This window comes from Macrobrachium nipponense, chromosome 23 (genome assembly GCF_015104395.2).
Source record: "Macrobrachium nipponense isolate FS-2020 chromosome 23, ASM1510439v2, whole genome shotgun sequence".
NCBI lineage: Eukaryota > Metazoa > Arthropoda > Malacostraca > Decapoda > Palaemonidae > Macrobrachium > Macrobrachium nipponense.
The window spans coordinates 57,283,994-57,304,300 of NC_061090.1; the positions used below are offsets into that span (position 1 = coordinate 57,283,994).

The window sequence follows — 20,307 nt, forward strand, 5'->3', positions numbered from 1 at the left end:
CTCAAAAAATTCCATGTAAATATCACTAAGGAAAGGAGATAAGGGATTACTCATAGCCATGCCAAACTTTTGTACAAAAAATTCCCCATTAAAGTGTGATAAAGTTTATTACGGGCAGACCAAACAACAACGTCTTAAACAGCACCAAAATTCTGGGAGAACTGGGCAAATATCGAATGCATTATTTGTACATATGAGAGATTTAGATCATCCTATTAACTGAAGTCAACCAAGAGCCTTAATCCCATGTAATGACACAGTTAAATGGAATATCATTGAAATTTGTTTCATCAAGTCAAATAATGGAAATGTTCTAAATTTAAGTCTTGGTTAATTTAAAATTGATGCCTTTATAATGAAAAAAGTTGTAGATAAATATAAGCAGCAAAATTAATATATTCAGTTTTTACAAGTTTTGGACTGTACGGATACTTTGTAATTTCGGTTAGGGTTAAATCTATGTTTAGGTTTGTGACTGTGTGATATCCGATAATCCTGGATTATCTCTTTAATCTTTACCCTTTTGACAATTAACCATTTGGTATTCTTGATCTTGTTGTGTACCTGAGACCTTTCTCTCCAATTGTATTTCATTCATTCCTTGACAATGTCTTAGTAAAGACGAAAGCGCTTGGATTTCTGACTATCATTTTCCTGTGGTATTCGCTTATATATATATATATATATATATATATATATATATTTATATATATATATATATATATGTACATATATGTAGCGCTTATAATTAATATATTATTGTTGCTAAAGACCGCAAAAATTGTATGGGTTCGAATCCCCAGCGAGGACGGAGAGATATAAGCGCATCCCGTTAAAAACAGTGTTCTCTTATACAGTGAATTAGGTACGTGGTAGTTAATCGACTGAGTTGGTTGCAGGTAGTGTGGAGTGGCACAGGACAATCCCAAATCTGCTATGCATAACAGTCAGTGCCGGCAAGTCAGATAAGCAAATTAAATATTGTAAGTATAATCTTAGTTTAACCAGACCACAGAGTTGATTAACATGGCTGCCCGAAGTATTAGATATTTTTTTACGTGGTTAGGAACCAATTGGTTACCTAGCAGCGCGACCTACAGCTTACTGTATATGATTCCGAACCTCATTATTTCGAGAAATTAATTTCTAATCACCATAAATAAATTCCTCTGCTTCCAAGTTGGCAGAGTGGGGAATCGAACTCGTGACTGCCGAATCGATGAGCGAGCATGTAACCCACTCGTCCAATGAGTAACTAAACTGCATTGTAATATCATATATATATATATATATATATATATATATATATATATATTATCTATACAATATATATGTATATATATTATATATATATATATATATATAATATATATATATATATATATATATATATATATATATATATATATATATGTGTGTGTGTTTGTGTGTGTGTGTGTATAAGTATTAGTGTGTGTGCGTATTCCCACATTCATTTGGTCATATATAAAAGCAAAATTCAGTGATAGATAACTAGCTGTTACAATCGTTTGATGCAATTCCCTTTCAACTTCAGTTGCAATTGAGAAAATAGGTACTCGTTTTTTTAGCTTTATTTCCTCTAGAAAGAGAGAGAGAGAGAGAGAGAGAGAGAGAGAGAGAGAGAGAGAGAGAACTGTAACCAATCACATGCCAGTTACTTCATCTCCTGACCTTCATTGATTTTACAGAAACAATGTTTCTGCTACCATTTCCACACAGGCCCCCCCCCCGCCCCCCCAACACCCAAGAGCAAAAAATTGGTGAATTCTGGCCTATGGTTGCTATAAATATCCAATCACCTTTGGTGACTAGCGAAGAGAAACCAACACTTGCCAAGATGGAGAGAGAGAGAGATGAGAGAGAGAGAGAGAGAGAGAGTGGTTCGCGTTTTCACTTTCGTTTATTTAATTATTTATTTATTTATCTATTTATTTATTTATTTTCTTATTTACTTTTTCGTGCACTTAGGTATTTCATTCTTTTTTTATTCATTTATTTGTTTATTGATTTCATTTATTTATTTACTTATTTATCTATTTATTTATTTACATATTCTTTTATTTAAGTAATTATTTATTTATTTATTCTACTTATTTAATTATTTATTTATTTATTCATGTATTTACTTATTTTATTTATTTATTTATTTATTCATCTATTCATGAATTTACTTATTTTTTTCTTATTTATTTATTCATTTATTTACATATCCGTTTATTTAAGTATTTACTTATTTATCTATTTATTCATTTACTTATCTATTTGTTTAATATTTAGTCACATCAAAGTGAGGGCGTCCTATGCCTCCAGAAAGTGCTGCCAGATGCACGATCCATGACTAACTTTAACCCTTAAATAAAAAGCTTAAAACTACTGAGGCTAGAGAGCTGCAATTTGGTATGCTTAATGACTGGGATGCTCAACATACCAATTTGCAGCCATCTAGCCACAGTAGTTCTATGGTAACAGCGCTTTTCACTTCTTGAACAAGACACTGAGAGTTATGTGTCCATATTGATTTTACTTATGGAATTGATTACCTAGTCATTTAAGTAATTTGTGGGAGGGGGAGCTTATTTATTCATTCATCTGTTTACCTACTTATTCATTTATCTTTCCATCTATGTATTATATTTATGTATTCGTGTATTCACTATTTATTATTTAATCGAGTGAATTATGATTTTTTTTTTTAACACAAGTCCTTTATGTTAATTGTTAATTCGTTCCAGCGCGTAGCCCTCGTAGCCCTTCTGGTCCTAATGGCTGTGGTCATGGTAATGGCCGATCCTGACCCTGGATACGGCAAAGGACACGGCCACGGCGGTTACGGCAAAGGACACGGCCACGGCGGTTACGGGAAAGGACACGGTCACGGCGGATACGGCAAAGGACATGGCCACGGCGGATACGGCAAAGGACACGGCCACGGCGGATACGGCAAAGGACACGGCCACGGCGGATATGGCAAAGGACATGGTCACGGGGGATACGGCAAAGGACATGGGCACAAAGGTTACGGCAAAGGGCATGGGCACGGCGGATATGGTAAGAGTTACTGACCGAGAAAAACATCATTGTAAATGAAATGCTAAACATTTTAATTTATCTTGAAAATATTTACATATTTACTGATATTATTATTAATTTTTTTCCAGGTTATCATTAACTTGTAACTTCCCGTCCCGACTTTTACCTCGAAAAATAAATATCGAAAGAAAATCCTTGTTTTTGAGTCTCCTAATCTTTATTGCATATGTGCGATATTTATCTGTTAAAAGGAATAATGAAAGAAATACGGAACTCCTTTCGCTCTCTCTCTCTCTCTCTCTCTCTCTCTCTCTCTCTCTCTCTCTCTCTCTCTTGTGAGCTTCCAGTACAAAATGCTGTGCAAATATCTGGGTAGGGAGTGTCTTTCAGTCGAAACGTTGTATACTTTATGAAGGCAATTACTGACGTTTTATCATCCAGTCCCCTGATTCCAAATGACACTTATCTTTATATTAGCAAAATATCAAGTGTCAAATATTTTCTTGTTACGAAAATCAAATAATATATTTTGAAAGGAATTTCGTATATATACTCAGATCTGACATTTAACGGGGTGTGTATCTATATTTGCCTAAGACGAAAATGGAAATATTTCTCTTGTTATTATACTTACTTGCAAATCAAATTCAGTGTCATTTTCATGACGTTTGTAAAAGCTTTTAGGAGCAAATGCAGCTTTTAAATAAGTTTGTAGTAATTGACGAATTTCCTCAACATTGCAGAAGAGCGAGAAATTGCATGGCATACTAGATTATACGACCAAGTTAATTATGGGAGTAACCAATTATCAACAGAATTATCATCGTTACATATCATAACATTCCTGATAAATGTAACAGTCAAATTCAGGTATATCATGTCAATCGCGCATTCAATAATTTATTGTTGAAAGGACCAAAACATTTCAAATAACATCAGTTATCTCTAGTTCATAAAACTGTATCAAAATATGCAAAAATAAACATTATAATTCAATCTTATCACTAAACTATCGTATTGATTATTTCGACCACGTGTCCACTTCCAGTCTTCCCCCCCCCGAGAGGAAATTCGAGGTATTTTTGCTCAGAATAGAGAAGCTTACGCCATCTATTGGATGGACGACAGCATTTTGGTAAGTGGGGGCGTAAGGGTCTCAGATCTTTGTTTCAATTCCATTTTTCACATAAACTAAAGACTCAAATTCATTGGAATAACTAGAGTAGCTTTTTATTAGAATAAAGATCACTTGCAAGTAAATATTTCAAATTAGTATTATGTTCATAAGAAGTTTATAACCTTAAGTGAAGATGACTTTCACCCGCACCAAAAATATCTTCGTCCAACTTAGCGCCATGTAGGTGCAGTACTGCCAACAAAATAATAGGTATTGAAGTGTTACAACTGAGAAATTATCAACGATTCTAAGGACAATTTAAAACTATAAGATACTAGGTTCGATCATTTATCATTTCTAGCTTGTCAAATAACATAATGCGGTACACTGACGTGGTTTTTCTTCTTTTAGAACCTAGTAGGTTGGCAATTCTGACTGCAACGTGGCTAAGGAATGTAAACAATTCCAGCAAAAAGAAAGATTTTCGTGTTATCATGGAGAAATTACGACTATTTAAAACAATTTTAAAATATGAAAGACAAACTTTAGTAGTTTATTACTTTTAGATTGTTAAATTGTAAATAAAGTGGTATATTGACGTGGATTTTCTTCGTCTAAAACCTGGCAAGTTGGCAATTCTGACAGCACCGGGTCCAAGGAATCTAAACAGTAGTACCAACAAAAGAGTAGGAATTTCGTCTTATCTTGGTCAAATATACAACGAATATCGGGACAATTTAGAAGTATAAGAAACAGAGTTTTATTATCTATAATTCTTAGACTTCTAAATAATATATAAAGTGGTACATTGACGGAAGATTCCTTCTTTGAGGATCAAGTAGGTTGGCAACTTTAACTGCACCGTTTCCAAAGAAGGAACACATCTCGGTTCTCTGAATGTTTGACCTTAACCGAATATTTTTACTTGAAGCAGAGAACGATAATATATCCTAAATATATTCTAGCTCGTTGAGATATGCAATGAAACAAGTGAGTGAACGCATAAATGAATATATTTAAGTGAGAATATCTGAATAAGTCTATTTTTCAGTAATAAATACAGCAGGCAGGACACTTCGATATTCACAAGGTTAATAACCCAAAGGATGGAGGATGGGTGATGAGAAGATGGTGGATGCATTATAAGATGGGGGAAGGTGACTGGATGTAATAGAAGACGGGGGATGCAATAGATGATTGGGGGATGCAATAGAAGTTGGGGGGTGCAATAGAGGATTGTAGTACATGCAATAAAAGACAGGGATGCAATCGAATATAGTATCAGTGTAGTCCTATTCATTCTCATTATTATTATTATTATTGTTATTATTGTTATTATTATTATTATTATTATTATTATTATTATTATTATCGTGAAAAAATGAAGGATCTATTCACTATAATTCATAATAAAATCATGAAAAAATGAAGGATCTGTTCACTATAAGTCATAATGAAATCGTGAAAAAATTATTAAAGATCTATTCACTATAATTCATAATAAAATCTTGAAGAAATGAAGAATCTATTCAATATAATTCTCAATAAAATCATGAAAAAATGAAGGATCTATTCACTATAATTTCATAATAAAATCGTGAAAAATTAAGAATGTATTTACTGTAATTCATAATAAAATCGTGAAAAAATGAAGGACCAATTCACTATAATTTCATAATAAAATCGCGAAAAAATTAAGAATGTATTCAATAAAATTCATAATAAAATCGTGAAAAAATGAAGGATCTATTCACTATAGTTCATAATAAATCGTGAAAAAGTGAAAGATTTATTCACTATAATTTATAATAAAATCGTGAAGAATTTAAGAATCTATTCACTATAATCAATGATAAAATCGTGAAAAAATGAAGAATCTCTTCACTATAACTCACAATAAAAAAAAAAAATTAAGACCGCATTCACTTTTGTAACTCTAACATCATCTTTTTTCAAGATGGCAAGAGGAGGCTGTCTTGAGATTTGTTGAAGGGATGACAAATAAATCACTTTCCACTGGACTCCTTCGAAAGAAAGAAGTCAACACGAAACATCTGTTATGGAGAGTGACACATCATGTGTGGAGAGTGAATACTGGGGGTGCATTTCTTTCTTGTCATCATAAATTGATATTTATTTCATCTAACAGTTGAAATTAAAGTTTCATTTGATTGGTGGTGTTTTATGGATGAAGTAACTTATTACTACAATGGTAATATTGATATTAGTAATGATTATAAGTGAACAAAAATTACCAGAAATATTCTCAGTGGTGCGAATAGTATCCTGAATTATAGCTAATACTAATACAAGTTGTCTTAGAATATTTAATTGAAGACAATGATGATTCTATAAGATCTAATTATATATCATATATATATATATGTATATATATATATATATATATATATATATATATATATATATATTATATATGGCTGGAAAAATGTTCTGTTACAACAGAATTCCATCTAATAAAAGGAGCCCATAAAAACGTCAAAATATATAGAAAGAAAGAACTATATTTCAGAGATTCATTACCTATACCTGAAGAGAGAGAGAGACAGCAATCTCTGAAATTATAGTATACTTACTTTCTATATTTTGGCGTTTTTATTGGTTCCATTTATTAGGTATATATTATATATTATATATATATATAGATATATATATATATATATATATATATATATATATACACACAAGTAGGGGGACAAGCCAGCAAGGGGTACCTTATTATTATTATTATTATTATTTTTATTATTATTATTATTATTATTATTATTATTATTATTATTATTATTATTATTCTCGTTGAGTGCATTTATATATATATATATATATATATATATATATATATATATATATATATATAATATAATATATATATATATATATATATATAAATGAATATATATATATATATCATATATATATACATACATGTATATAATACATATCTATATATATATGTATACATATATATATGTATATATGTATACATATATATATATATACTATATATATATATAGTATATATATATATATATATATATATATGTATGTATACATATATAAATGTATCTATATCTATATAGCTATAGATATATATCTTATTATATATAAAAACTATATCCTATATATATATATATATATATATATCTATATATATAATATATATATATATATATATATATATAATTTCTATAAATGCACTTAACGAGAATAATAATAATAATAATAATAACAATAATAATAATAATAATAATGATAAGGTACCCCTATGCTGGCTTGTCCCCCTACTACTCTGCTACTACTACTACTGGTATAGACTGCTACTAGACTAATACTAGTATCAATAAAACGGGCAAAAATATCAGCAAATAGACCAGAATAAGCGTTCCATGATCTGGCTATCCAGAACGGTCACGTGAAGGCCTAAGCATTGCAAAACAGAGGAGGAAATAAAACGAAATGAACGTTAAACTCACGGAAAATGCGTTTGCGTGACGCCTCATGATCTCTCATTGTCGTATGAGGTCGGATTCCATTGTTTTCATAGATACAATAGTACTGCGCATGTCATAGTTCTCAAAGGAGAGAGAGAGAGAGAGAGAGAGAGAGAGAGAGAGAGAGAGAGAGAGACTGATAAACCCTCATAACTGCCATGTTTACTGAAGTCAGTCAACTTTAGTGAATAAAGACAAACGAACGCTTGTTTATTTGCAAAAAACATCTATACAATTCAAAACATCAAATCAAACGTTAAATGCGAAATTAAAAACAAGTAAAATATGCGCCGAAATGTCTTCTGTGCAATCAAGTGTTTTGTACAACGTATAATGCTGTATAAAACCATCAGCTAGTACCGGACCGATAGCTCTCCAGTTGTTCACCAGATGCGGTAGAGTGAGGGTGCGTCCCACGTCAACGGAAAGCGCTGCCAGATGCATGATCCATGGCAGACTTTAACCCTGAAGAAAATAAAAACTACTGAGGCTAGATGGTTGTAATTTGGTATGTTTGATGATTGGAGGGCGGATGACGAACGTACCAATTTGCAGCCCTCTAGCGTCTGTCGTTTTTTAGATCTGAGGGCGGGCAGGAAAAAGTGCGGACGGACGGAGAAAGGCGGCACAATGGTTTTCTTTTACAGACAACTAAGAATATGGTAAATTATAGATACTGACACAAACATCTTATTCAGACTGTTAAGCGGTTGTTTTTTAACTCTTTTATTGATAATTTTGTTAATCTTTTTTATTTGTTGATTTTTAAAAAAATTATTATTTTTTTCTTTTTTGCAAGAATTTCCGATTTTAATGGTTGCTTTTTTCATGTGGCATTTTAGCTCCCTAGAAGGATGTCATATTTTTCTTAGATAATTCAAATGAAGTAAGAGTATTTTGCGAAGGAGTAAAGGTATTTCCATAATTCAAGGAACACTGTGAAACGGATACTGTCCATCTAGCTGAAACCTACAGCACATACACTATGTATATGCTTATACATGCGCACACACATACACACAGAAATATATACTAGAAGGGTTATATACTCGTATCTTTCTCTCTATATATATATATATATATATATATATATATATATATATATATATATATATATATATATATATTCGTAAATAATGGCAAATTTCATTTTCAAATGCAAAGGAATATGCAGTTCTTTTCTCTTCAGGTTCATAATAACATAATAATAACAATAATAATAATAATAATAATAATAATAATAATAATAATAAAATAATAATAATATGCAGGGAGCAGACCTTTCATACATTATTTTCAACAAAATAATAATAATAATAATAATAATAATAATAATAATAGTAATAATAATAATAATAATAATAATAATAATAATAATAATAATAATAATAATAATAATAATAATAATAATAATATTCTGCAAAGAGATAGAAGATTTCTTTGATGATATATAGTACAAAGGTTGTGTACTCATATCCAGAATATAGGTTTAAACCTTCACATACCTACATACGTATATATATATATATATATATATATATATATATATATATATATATATATATATATACATACATATATATATATACATATATTGAGTGAAAATATGAATTTCGAGTGAATAATCTTTGTAATCATGTTCCAGCACTTACAGATACAGAAAGCAAAATGATATTAACCTACAGAAATCAAATTATTTCCTACATTGACCAGTTATTCAACTCAGAAGAAAATGCTATAAAAAACAGCTGTAAAAACAACTCAGACATGAGATAAAAAGGAAAAAAAACATCAAGTCAGACATGACTTCTTTCCAGACGAAGGAATCCAGCTCAGAGAATTAGCCGACGTTATCCTTCCAGTATTTCGTATTTCTGGCCTTTCATCACTCGGCTAACCACAAAATGCTCCCCCTCCCCCGCAACCTCCACACCCCCCTCCAGGCAGGAGCCCCATGGGAGGAGGGCTGTTTAGAGACCTGACCTGAACTGCCTTTTGTTTCCGCTCCATTGCGAATTGGCTGTCAAACTGCTATATATAAGCGCTATTGGCTGCAGGCCAGGCAGTCAGTCTTCTGGTAACTCACCCAGGATTATCACCTCTTTGTCATCATGGTAATGTAGAAACTGTGAATTTACCCATTCTGATTTTTGTAGCTCAAGACTAGGACGCCACAGTATTGATTTTGTAGTTCTGCTTTTAATAGCCACAATGCCCTCTTAACTTGTTGGGTTCGTTTGCCGGTACCAGACATCGCAATTTCTTCTTCTTCTTCAAAAAAAAAAATTTCTTCGAACTTGGATCTCAAGGCTTTGTAGTGACAAGCGTATCCAAAAAAGAGCAATGAATTCAAGAAGTTAAGAAGGCAATGTGGCTATTACAGTTGCATATGTATTTGGTAAAAGAAAGTGACCATTAGATTCTACATATATTTTATAACTCTTCTATTTATAAAGTTCAAGGGATTGGTTACACATCGTCTTGTTAGCCCAGACAAGGAGGAACCCAAGAAAAATAGCGTAGAGAAATTAGGTCGGGAGTCTGTCCACAATTGGTGAACCTGGTGATATAATATCTGAAGAGATAGATAGATATAATTTCTTAGCAGTATATTTACTTTTCGGTTATACCTTCCCAGCGGAATCTGAATGTATAAACACGCTCATTCTTCTGTATAAGACATTAGTGACAATTGTTAGAAAATATTCATTTAAGAGGAAAATTCGAAAAGTCCAGCTGTTTCAGTACTTTGAACAATAGCTTTTAATTCCATCTATACAGATTACGCGGTACATTGGGTATATTATTTCATTCTAGAATTTCAAGAGATACGAGTTCTTTAAAAGGTATAAGACCTACTTGACATCATTATTTTTTTCTTTTTCTTTTTCTCAAGTCACGTTTTTTTTTTATGAATATATAAACTATTGGTTTCATCACCCCGTTGACAGACGTTGATAAATCAAACGTGACGTTAGGCCTACTCGAGAGTCGAGACGTCTCTAAGAGACTATGCACTGGCAATAAACGCAGCCTTGACTTCTTAAGTATTCATCTGAAGAAGCGTTAAGATCAAAGGTTATTAGCATACGCTTTTACTAACGGTATTGGGCACCTCAGTGGCGTGGTCGGTTCTGTCTTGGCCTGCCACCTCGGTGGCCGCGAGTTCGATTCTCGGGCATTCCATTGAGAGGTCATAGATGTGTATTTCTGGTGACAGAATTTCACTCTCGGCGTGGTTCGGAAGTCACGTAAAGCCGTTGGTCCCGTTGCTGAATAACCACTGGCTCCATGTAACGTAAAAAAAAAAAAAAAAAAACATGTAAACAAACCAAAAAATAAAAAAAAAACAAAGTTTCCAAAACCCCGCAAACCTAAACTAACTCCGGGTATACTGAAAAACGGATATACTCTTGAACTCGTAAGATCTCATATTGATAGAATCTCTGGCAATTGAGCTATCCAGAACTTTATCAGTATTTAACCATGTTCTTGGAAAAGGAGTTTGACAGTTCTATACCGTCTTCCTGATAATTGGTCTCTGTAGGACTTAAAAGTACCCAGTAAACAGGAGTTTGATAGGATAATACCAGCCTCCCATTGGTCTCTATAGGACTCCAAAGCAGCCAGTAAATAGGAGCTCTACAGGACTTCAACAGCTTCCTACTCTAGGACTCTAAAGAACCCAGTAAATAGGAATTTGATAGGATAATATCAGCTTCTTATGGCCTCTGTAGGACTTAATAAGACAGTAAATATGTTATGGGGGGATTCCCCCCCCCCCCCCCCCATTATACATTAGGTAAGCGTGTGACACGAAACGGAAGGCAAACCAACACACAGCATTACACACACAGCCTCTCTCTCTCTCTCTCTCTCTCTCTCTAGCACCGACACCTCTCTCTCTCTCCACCTCTTTCTCTCCATTCTAACAGGTAATGAAAATGAGAGAGTCGCATCATAACATTAACGTTTATTAACAATGAATAAATAATGGATAATCAAGTCTTACAGACTAACTCAAAAAACCCCGAAATAGTAAAATGTCTAGTCACCAAAAAAGTCTACACCCATCTGGGAACTCTTTGTCCCCCTCCATTCCAGAACCGTCTGTTTCAAAGACACGAGAAACACACTCGTTAGCAAACATAAGTTTAAAGACAAAGTTAATAAAATGGAACATCTTACAAGATATCAAACAAGCCATCCCTTTGGCTAAAGTAATTCAACTTGGCTAAAGTAATTCAACTCACCCATGCAGCCGGAATATCTCACTCACTATTCCAAAAAACACTTAGGCACCACCATCGTGGCTCTGCCTTCCTCCCACGAATCTTTGTGCAAGTCCTCCCATAGACTTGCGTATGAAACTATTAAAGGGAAGAGGCACATACGAACACACAGTTCGTTAGCGCCTCGCAACACTAGTTGCATCCAGTTTCACAAAGGCACTTTGAGAAGAGTTAATAAACTCAGTACATTGACTTGTCGAACTAAGCACTTTTATCTCACGCCATCCCCAGAATACTCATTCATCAGCTACTCTCAGGTCGTTGCTTCTCACTGTTCTCCACATTCCATAGGTCACAGAGAACACACAGACAATATATTATTAATCAAAAACCCTAGGCCTTACAAATAGGAGCTTGATAGGATAATACCAGCCGCTTATTGGCTTCCGTAGGACTCAAAAGCACCCAGTCAATACGAGTCTTATAGGATAATACTAGCCTTCTATTGGCCTCCGCAGGACTCCAAAGGAGCCAGTAAATAGGAACTGGTAGGATATACCACCTTTCTCTTTGCCTCCGTAGGACTCCAAAGGGGCCAGTCAATATGAGTTTGATAGGATAACACCAGCCTCCTTTTAGCTTCCGTAGGACTCACCTCCTCGTCTCTTTACAGCGCGTTGCTCTCGTATCCTTCCTTATCCTAGCCGTAGTGGTCATGGCTATGGCTGACCCCGACCCTGGCTTTGGTAAAGGTCACGGTCATGGGCATGGAGGCTATGGCAAAGGTCACGGACACGGCCATGGTGGATACGGCAAAGGTCACGGACATGGGCATGGAGGATATGGCAAAGGTCACGGACATGGTCACGGTCATGGGGGCTATGGCAAAGGTCACGGACACGGCCATGGAGGATACGGCAAAGGCCACGGACATGGTCACGGCCATGGAGGATACGGCAAAGGCCACGGACACGGCCATGGAGGCTACGGCAAAGGTCACGGACATGGTCACGGTCATGGCGGATATGGCAAAGGTCACGGACACGGCCATGGTGGATACGGTAAATAAATATATTTGATACTTTTTTAACTATACCTCTCAAACAAATTGGATTACTATTTATCTATTGATTAAAAACTAAATATATAACTGGCAATATTTTTTCAATTATATTTTTATTCAGTTTGGTTTTTGTGTAGACATTAATTATAAACTATTGAATTAAAAGCTATTTTATTTTGAAAAATTTGAATTCAAAATTCTTGTCAAACCAAAGTTCATATATTTTTCTAATCTTCAAAAGACTTGAAACTTAATTTCTATCAAGTAACCTTTAGTGTTTTGTAATTACTTTAATATTTCGAAATTACTTTAATATTTACTAATTACTAAAATATTTACTAATTACTTTATCGTATCATAATTATTTTAATTACTTGTAGTTCTCAGTTCTATTATTCTATACTATTTTCTTGTCTTAGTGACGATTTTATGAACTCAAAAATACTTGAAAACTTTAATTTTTTTTTCTCTCTCTTGATAATATTTTCAGGTCACCACTAAAGTCTGATTTGTGACGAAATTCGACTTCATAAATAAATATTTATTGAGCAAATTTGTGTTTTCATTATTCCTATGGAATTAGGATTCCGGTCATAATCCATAAGGAACTACAAAATTATATCTTATAAGCAAGTTTTGAAAATAAAAAAGATTAAAAAAATTAAGAAATATATATATCTATATATATATATATATATATATATATATATATATATATATAGAAATAGAAATATATTCCCAATAAACTTAAATATTTTATCTGTTAATATACTTGATGAACAATAGAGAAATTTTGAAATTTCCACTGAAAAATGCTTATGTATATTATATATATATATATATATATATATATATATATATATATATATATATATACATAAGCATTTTCAGTGGAAATTTCTAAATTTCTCTATTGTTCATCAGAATTTATATTAACAGATAAAATATTAAGTTTATTGGAATATATTTGCTATTTTGCTATAAATATATATATATATATATATATATATATATATATATATATATATATATATATATGTGTGTGTGTGTGTGTGTGTGTGTGTGCGCGTGTGTGTGTATATATATTCGTGGTCTTGATTTGGTTAGTTTATTATGTATCATTAAATTCTCTATCTCTCTCTCTCTCTCTCATCTCTCTCTCTCATCCTCTTCTCTCTCTTTCTATTTATAAAAATTATATATATATATAATATATATATATATAGAAATGAGAAAGAGAGAGAGAGAGAGAGAGAGAGAGAGAGAGAGAGAGAGAGAGAGAGAGAGAGAGAGAAACTTTAATATAGTATAACAGTGACCAAATCAATACCAGTGACAAAAACATTTTCGGCTGCAATTGTCCATTATTTAATATACTTACATAACCGAAATATATGATCTAGCATTTACAGATTCAACAAGTCTCATCTGAGAGAGAGAGAGAGAGAGAGAGAGAGAGAGAGAGAGAGAGAGAGAATGAAATAAAAAAAAGGTTCTTGCAACACTTCATTAGCATTCATACGGCAGACGAAGTGTGACTGAGAGAAATGAACACTTCAGAATTCACAGCGAAAATATCAGTCCTAAGCAAATAACTTGCAATGCATCAGCAACTCTCTATGACGTCATAATTACGTCATCATTAGTTTCCACACTCGTGGGTGTGTGCGGAAGACTTGCGTCTGAATTTTAAGGAGCTACATTTCTGTTTAAATCTTTTCATTTCTTTTAGATGACTGGCTGAGGATTTATAATACTTTCCCTTATACATGTTTGATTTTGAACCTAATGGCGGCAAATAGAACCGCAATAGATCATTACCTATAAAATATCAAGTTTAGTTTTTGTCAGGCTGTCCGTTCGTCCGCACTTTATTCTGTCCGCCCTCAGATCTAGAAACCTACTGAGGCTAGAGGGCTGCAAATTGGTATGTTGATCATCCAAACTCCAATCATCAGGCATACTAAATTGCAATCCTCTAGCCTCAGTAGTTTTTTTTTATTGATCTAAGGTTAAAGTTAGTCGTGGATCGTGCATCTGGCAGCGCTTGCCGGAGCCATGGGATGCACCCTGTTTTATATGGCTAAGGTTTTATTTTGAACTTAATTGGAGCAAATAGAAGCTAAGTAGATTACTACACATTTCTGTAAAGGAATCATTACCTGCAATTGTATGTATGTATGTTTTTGTTTTAGCTAATACATAAAACACTTTTTTTTATTTCATCATATTGTTCCTCTAGTGAAATAGATTGATTTGTCACAGTAAACTGAATGAGAATATCTTGAACAGGAATAACATAGCCACTTATTAATTCTTTTCAATGACTTTGACAACAGCCACTTAATAAAGAAAACAGTGTTGTCAACACTTCTTAAAAGAAACGTAATCAAACGATTTTGAAAAAGAATACAAGTCTACGAAATGTTGGAACACGTCAAGATATCTGAATGTAAATCTTGTTCGTTTGATATCTGCTAAAACATTATTGAAAAAACTTCCAGATAGGAATTAAGAGAAATAATTACATACATGATATTGGTGAGTACAATTAGTTGCATAGACATCGTATGAAGCATGGTTTATAATCAATTTATTGAAAGATATTATTTCTAATTATGAAACTCATTATATCAAATATCTTCTAGTACATCTTGAGATTTATATGCTTGTCTATGAAACTAATTAGTTATTGAAAGATATAATTTCAAAATATGAAACTCATTATATCAAATATCTTCTAGTACATCTTCAGATTTATATGAAGCATGCTTCATTATCAACCTAATTATTTATTGAAAGATATCATTTTTCAAAATAGAAAAACTCATTGTTTCAAATTATCTCTTCTAATACAATTCTTGGAATTATTATGATGCATGCTTCATTATCAACCTAATTATGTATAAGATTCATTTCAATTATGAAACTCATTGTATCAAATATCTTCTAGTACATCCTGAGATTTATATGCTTGTCTATGAAACTAATTATTTATTGAAAGATATCATTTCAAAATATGAAACTCATTGTATCAATTATCTTCTAATACATCTTGAGAATTATATGATGCATGCTTCATTATCAATTTAATTATTTATTGAAAGATATTTAAAAATATGAAATTGATTATATCAAATATCCTCTAGTGCAATTTGAGATTAAGGAAATAATATGAACTACAATCTATGCCAGAAATTCTCAGTTGGTTTTATGTTCTATTCTGTGTCTCGAGTATTAGAACATGTAGATAATCATTTGTATTTAAGGGAGAATGGGATTGTTTGGCCATGAATAAAATATTTTTAAGAATGAAGGTGTGACTTGTAAAAAAAAAAAAAATCAAACTACCAGTTACTTATGACGGAAATCTGGCAATAGAAAGGAAAGTGAACTTGGATTTGTTGTCGATATACTGTATTGCATCAACTGCCTGTTTGTCTGTCTGTCAGGCAGCCTTTCTCTCCGCTTAAGTTATCCGGACACCGTTCCTTCCTGTCGCTGTATTTCCCATTTTCCTTCCCTTATTCTTTGATTGGATCTTCGTAAGAACAGGAGAAAATAAAAAAAAAACTATATGAATATATCCAACAGTGACAACAACCGATTATTCGTGATAGTTATTCATAATCTAGAGTGAAGGATCTTGTCGTGGTACTCCCCCTCTCCCCCCCCCCCGACATCCACGCGACACCTTTTACTTCATTCGTTTCCACCCTACTGGAGACACCAGCGCAACATGGCCGCTATATAAACCGCCGGGCATATGGTGTCCAGTATTCACTCCTTTGATCATATCCAAAGAGTCGCCATGGTAAGGAAGTGTCCAGGAGCAATAGAAGCTACTGTATTATTTTGTTTTCCGGTGTATTTGCAACAAGTCTTTTAATTTTCATTTTTTTCTATTAGTTGTTTTTTTATTGTTTATTTTATTTTTTACACATTTTTTGCTTTTTGATTTGAATTAATTTCAGCGTATTTGTTTTCCGGTGTATTTGCAACAAGGCGCTTTTTAATTTCATTTTTTTATTTATTTAATTTTTTTTATATATTTTGTTCTCTTTGATTTAAATTAATTTCAGCGCTGATGACCAGAGCTTTTCGGTTTTCTCTTCAGTAAATCACCAATTAAATCAATTAATATAACGCACCGAGTTTTCTTACTAACGTACATTTTATCCTCATAATACCTTATTCTGAATAAAAAATAATTTCATTTTTTTTATATAATTGCCACAATCACTCGCAGATCCATTTGACATTTGAAAAGATACATATATTTTCACCTTAGAATGTTCGATTACATGGAATGTCTCAAGATGTTTCATTTGCATTGTAAATTATTTTCCCTTCAAAGTGAATATTTTTACATTGTTCATTATATTTATCAGACAACTTCATCTCAACAAGAAGCATTTTCCTTCGGTAACTTTCGTTTTGTGTATACGATCTTCAACTCGCCATTTGATTTTCATTTGCAATTCTAAAGCTAATATAATCCGCAGCTAATCTAGTTAGCTTTCAGCTAATGTAATCCTCCATTTCTGTTGTAAATTTGCATGCCATCATTCATTTATATTTTAACATGACACTTCATTTTTTACAAGGTGGATAACTGATACTGACGGGCTCTTTCACGTAAAATATTTTGAAATGTTGATTCATTATTCTCCTGTAATTTAAATGCAAGATACATTTTAATTATTGAGACTTTCATTTACAATGAACATAAATTCATCCAGTCACTCACTTTCAAATTCCTATAGAAGTCCATTGTGATGAGATATACTTTCACTTCATAACCTCCCATTTTAATCAAATAATCTCAAATGGTTTATTGCTGTTCAGCATTCCACAAGAATGCATCTTATCCAAACATTCTTTTATTCACAGTGAATGTTCCTTTTCAGTCATTCATCTCCCAATTTCATTTTCATTTTTTTTGTTTTTATTCAACATTCTGTGAAAAAATGCATATCTAAACAATCTTTCATTCACAGGGGATGTTTCTCTTAATTCATTCATTTTTCATTTTCATCTTCAATTTTATTTTCCCAAGGGACCCCCATTTACATAAAATAATCTAATATAACTTGTTTTTATTCAACATTCTGTAAAAGAAAATTGCTTTCATCCAAACAATCTTTCATTCACTGTGAAAGTTCATTTTCAGTCATTAATTTTTCATTTTCATTTTCATTTTCATATTTATTTTTTCATGGGACCCTTATCTACATAAAATAATCTAATATAATTTGTTTTTATTCAACATTCTGTAAAAAAAAGAAATTGTATTTTATCCAAACAATCTTTCATTCAAAGTGAATTTTCATTTTCAGCCATTCATTCATTTTTCATTTCCATTTTCATTGTCATTTTTATTTTCCCACAAAGCCTCAATTACTGACAGAGTGAAGATGATGCATTTCCACTTTATAATTTCCAGTTTCCATAAGATTATTCATACATATTTTCATTACCTACATATTTTGAGTCATTCATATTTGATTTTCATTTCCATTTTCATTTTTATTTTCCCATAAAGCCTCAATTATTGATAGAGCGAAGACTATGCATTTCCACTTTATAATTTCCAATTTCCATACCATTATTCATTCATATTTTCATTACCTACGTATTCATTCATCATTCATTTCCTTTCCCTAGCGTATAGCTCTCGCAGCAATCCTTATACTGGTCGCGGTGGCCACGGCTATGGCCGACCCTGACCCCAGTTTTGGTAAAGGATACGGCGGTGGAGGATACGGCGGTGGGGGATACGGCGGTGGGGGATACGGAAAAGGACACGGGAAGGGCTGTTGCAGCTACGGGAAAGGATACGGCAAAGGACACGGCGGAGGATATGGCCACGGCGGATACGGCGGCGGTGGCGGCTACGGCAAAGGACACGGCAAAGGACACGGTGGTGGATACGGCGGCGGTGGCTACGGAAAAGGACACGGCAAAGGACACGGTGGTGGATACGGCGGCGGTGGCTACGGCAAAGGACACGGTAAAGGATACGGCAAAGGACACGGCGGAGGATACGGCCACGGTGGATATGGAGGCGGTGGTGGCTACGGCAAAGGACACGGGAAAGGATACGGCAAAGGACACGGCGGAGGATACGGTGAGTGAACACATTAAACGCTAGATAAGTTCCCGAAAGATTTATACCATTTTATATGAATTAAACTCTGTTAATAATATAATAATCATTGCTTTTATTTCAGTCAAATTACTCTATGTTATTAACATAATAATCATATTTGTTTTATAACATTTCAGATAAGTTAAACTTTGTTAATAATACAATTTGATTTGCTTGATAAAATTTCAGTTAAGTGAAAATCTGTTAACATAAAAATCTTATTTGTTTTTATAACATTTCAATTAAATCAAACTCTGTTTTCAATATAATAGTCTTATTTTTTTAAAAACATTAACATTTCTTATTAAGCTAAACATTGTTAAAACTACAATCAAATCTATTTTATAAAATAATAATCCTATTTATTTTATAAAATTTCACTTAAAGTAAACATTGTTAAGAATAAAATTATCTAATTTGTATGATAAAATTTCAGTAAAAATTTAACTTAATAATAAAATCATCTTTTTTCAGTTAAATTAAACTCGGTTAATAATATACCAATCTTATTTTTTTATAAGATTTCAGTTAAATTAAGCTCTGTTAACAACAAAATAATCTTATTCATTACATAGGATTTCAGTTGAATTCAACTTTGTTAATGATAAAATAATCTCTCTTTTTTTTTTTTTTTTAGGTTATCACTGAAGTGTTACCCTCTGTTAATATTATTTAACGAATAAAAATAACGTTGTTGGATACTTTTTCGTTTTAATTCTCCGGCTGCATTTAATAGACATTGGAATATGCCATAATATACAAATATGACGAGCTCAGTCAGCTGACAATATGGTCTGAAGATGTTATCTGAAAACGAAAATGAAAATTTATGTCTCTATGTTAAAAATTTCTTCGAGTATACAGATCGTATACATACATATATAAATGTGCGTGTATGTTTGTATTATATATATACATATATGTATAAATAAAGGTATAAGCCAGGAAGGAAAAATAAACAACAGAGTTTCTGCAAGATCTTTGTACTCGACGTCCTTTACTCAGCAGACAAACTGACTTACATGAGGAATTTACAGTACAGGTCGTATAACTGACAGATAGGAATTATAAGGAGATTAGTACCTAGAATCTGGTACACCTGGAGAAAGAGTAACCTTTCAAAACAAGCATAAACATGGGAACAACTTAAAAACAAAAAGATTAAGTTCCAACTGCTCAGACAC

The 20,307-nt window shown here is 32.6% G+C and overlaps 3 protein-coding genes across 3 annotated transcripts; all 3 read left to right on the top strand.

Moving 5' to 3' along the window:
• The first annotated feature begins 1,828 nt into the window (after positions 1-1,828).
• LOC135196652 (neuropeptide-like protein 29) lies at positions 1,829-3,243 on the top strand. Its single transcript, XM_064223491.1, has 3 exons — positions 1,829-1,860; positions 2,753-3,069; positions 3,180-3,243. Coding segments are annotated over exons 1-3 (330 nt in total). The 5' UTR covers positions 1,829-1,858; the 3' UTR covers positions 3,191-3,243.
• Positions 3,244-9,731: 6,488 nt separating this feature from the next.
• LOC135196661 (uncharacterized) lies at positions 9,732-13,525 on the top strand. Its single transcript, XM_064223499.1, has 3 exons — positions 9,732-9,791; positions 12,583-12,970; positions 13,463-13,525. Exons 2-3 carry the CDS (start codon positions 12,671-12,673, stop codon positions 13,478-13,480), a joined length of 318 nt encoding a protein of 105 aa, XP_064079569.1. The 5' UTR covers positions 9,732-9,791; positions 12,583-12,670; the 3' UTR covers positions 13,481-13,525.
• A 3,231-nt stretch (positions 13,526-16,756) lies between these two features.
• LOC135196672 (uncharacterized) lies at positions 16,757-19,824 on the top strand. The gene is made up of 3 exons (XM_064223510.1): positions 16,757-16,786; positions 18,640-19,102; positions 19,761-19,824. Exons 1-3 carry the CDS (start codon positions 16,784-16,786, stop codon positions 19,769-19,771), a joined length of 477 nt encoding a protein of 158 aa, XP_064079580.1. The 5' UTR covers positions 16,757-16,783; the 3' UTR covers positions 19,772-19,824.
• Positions 19,825-20,307: the final 483 nt, after the last annotated feature.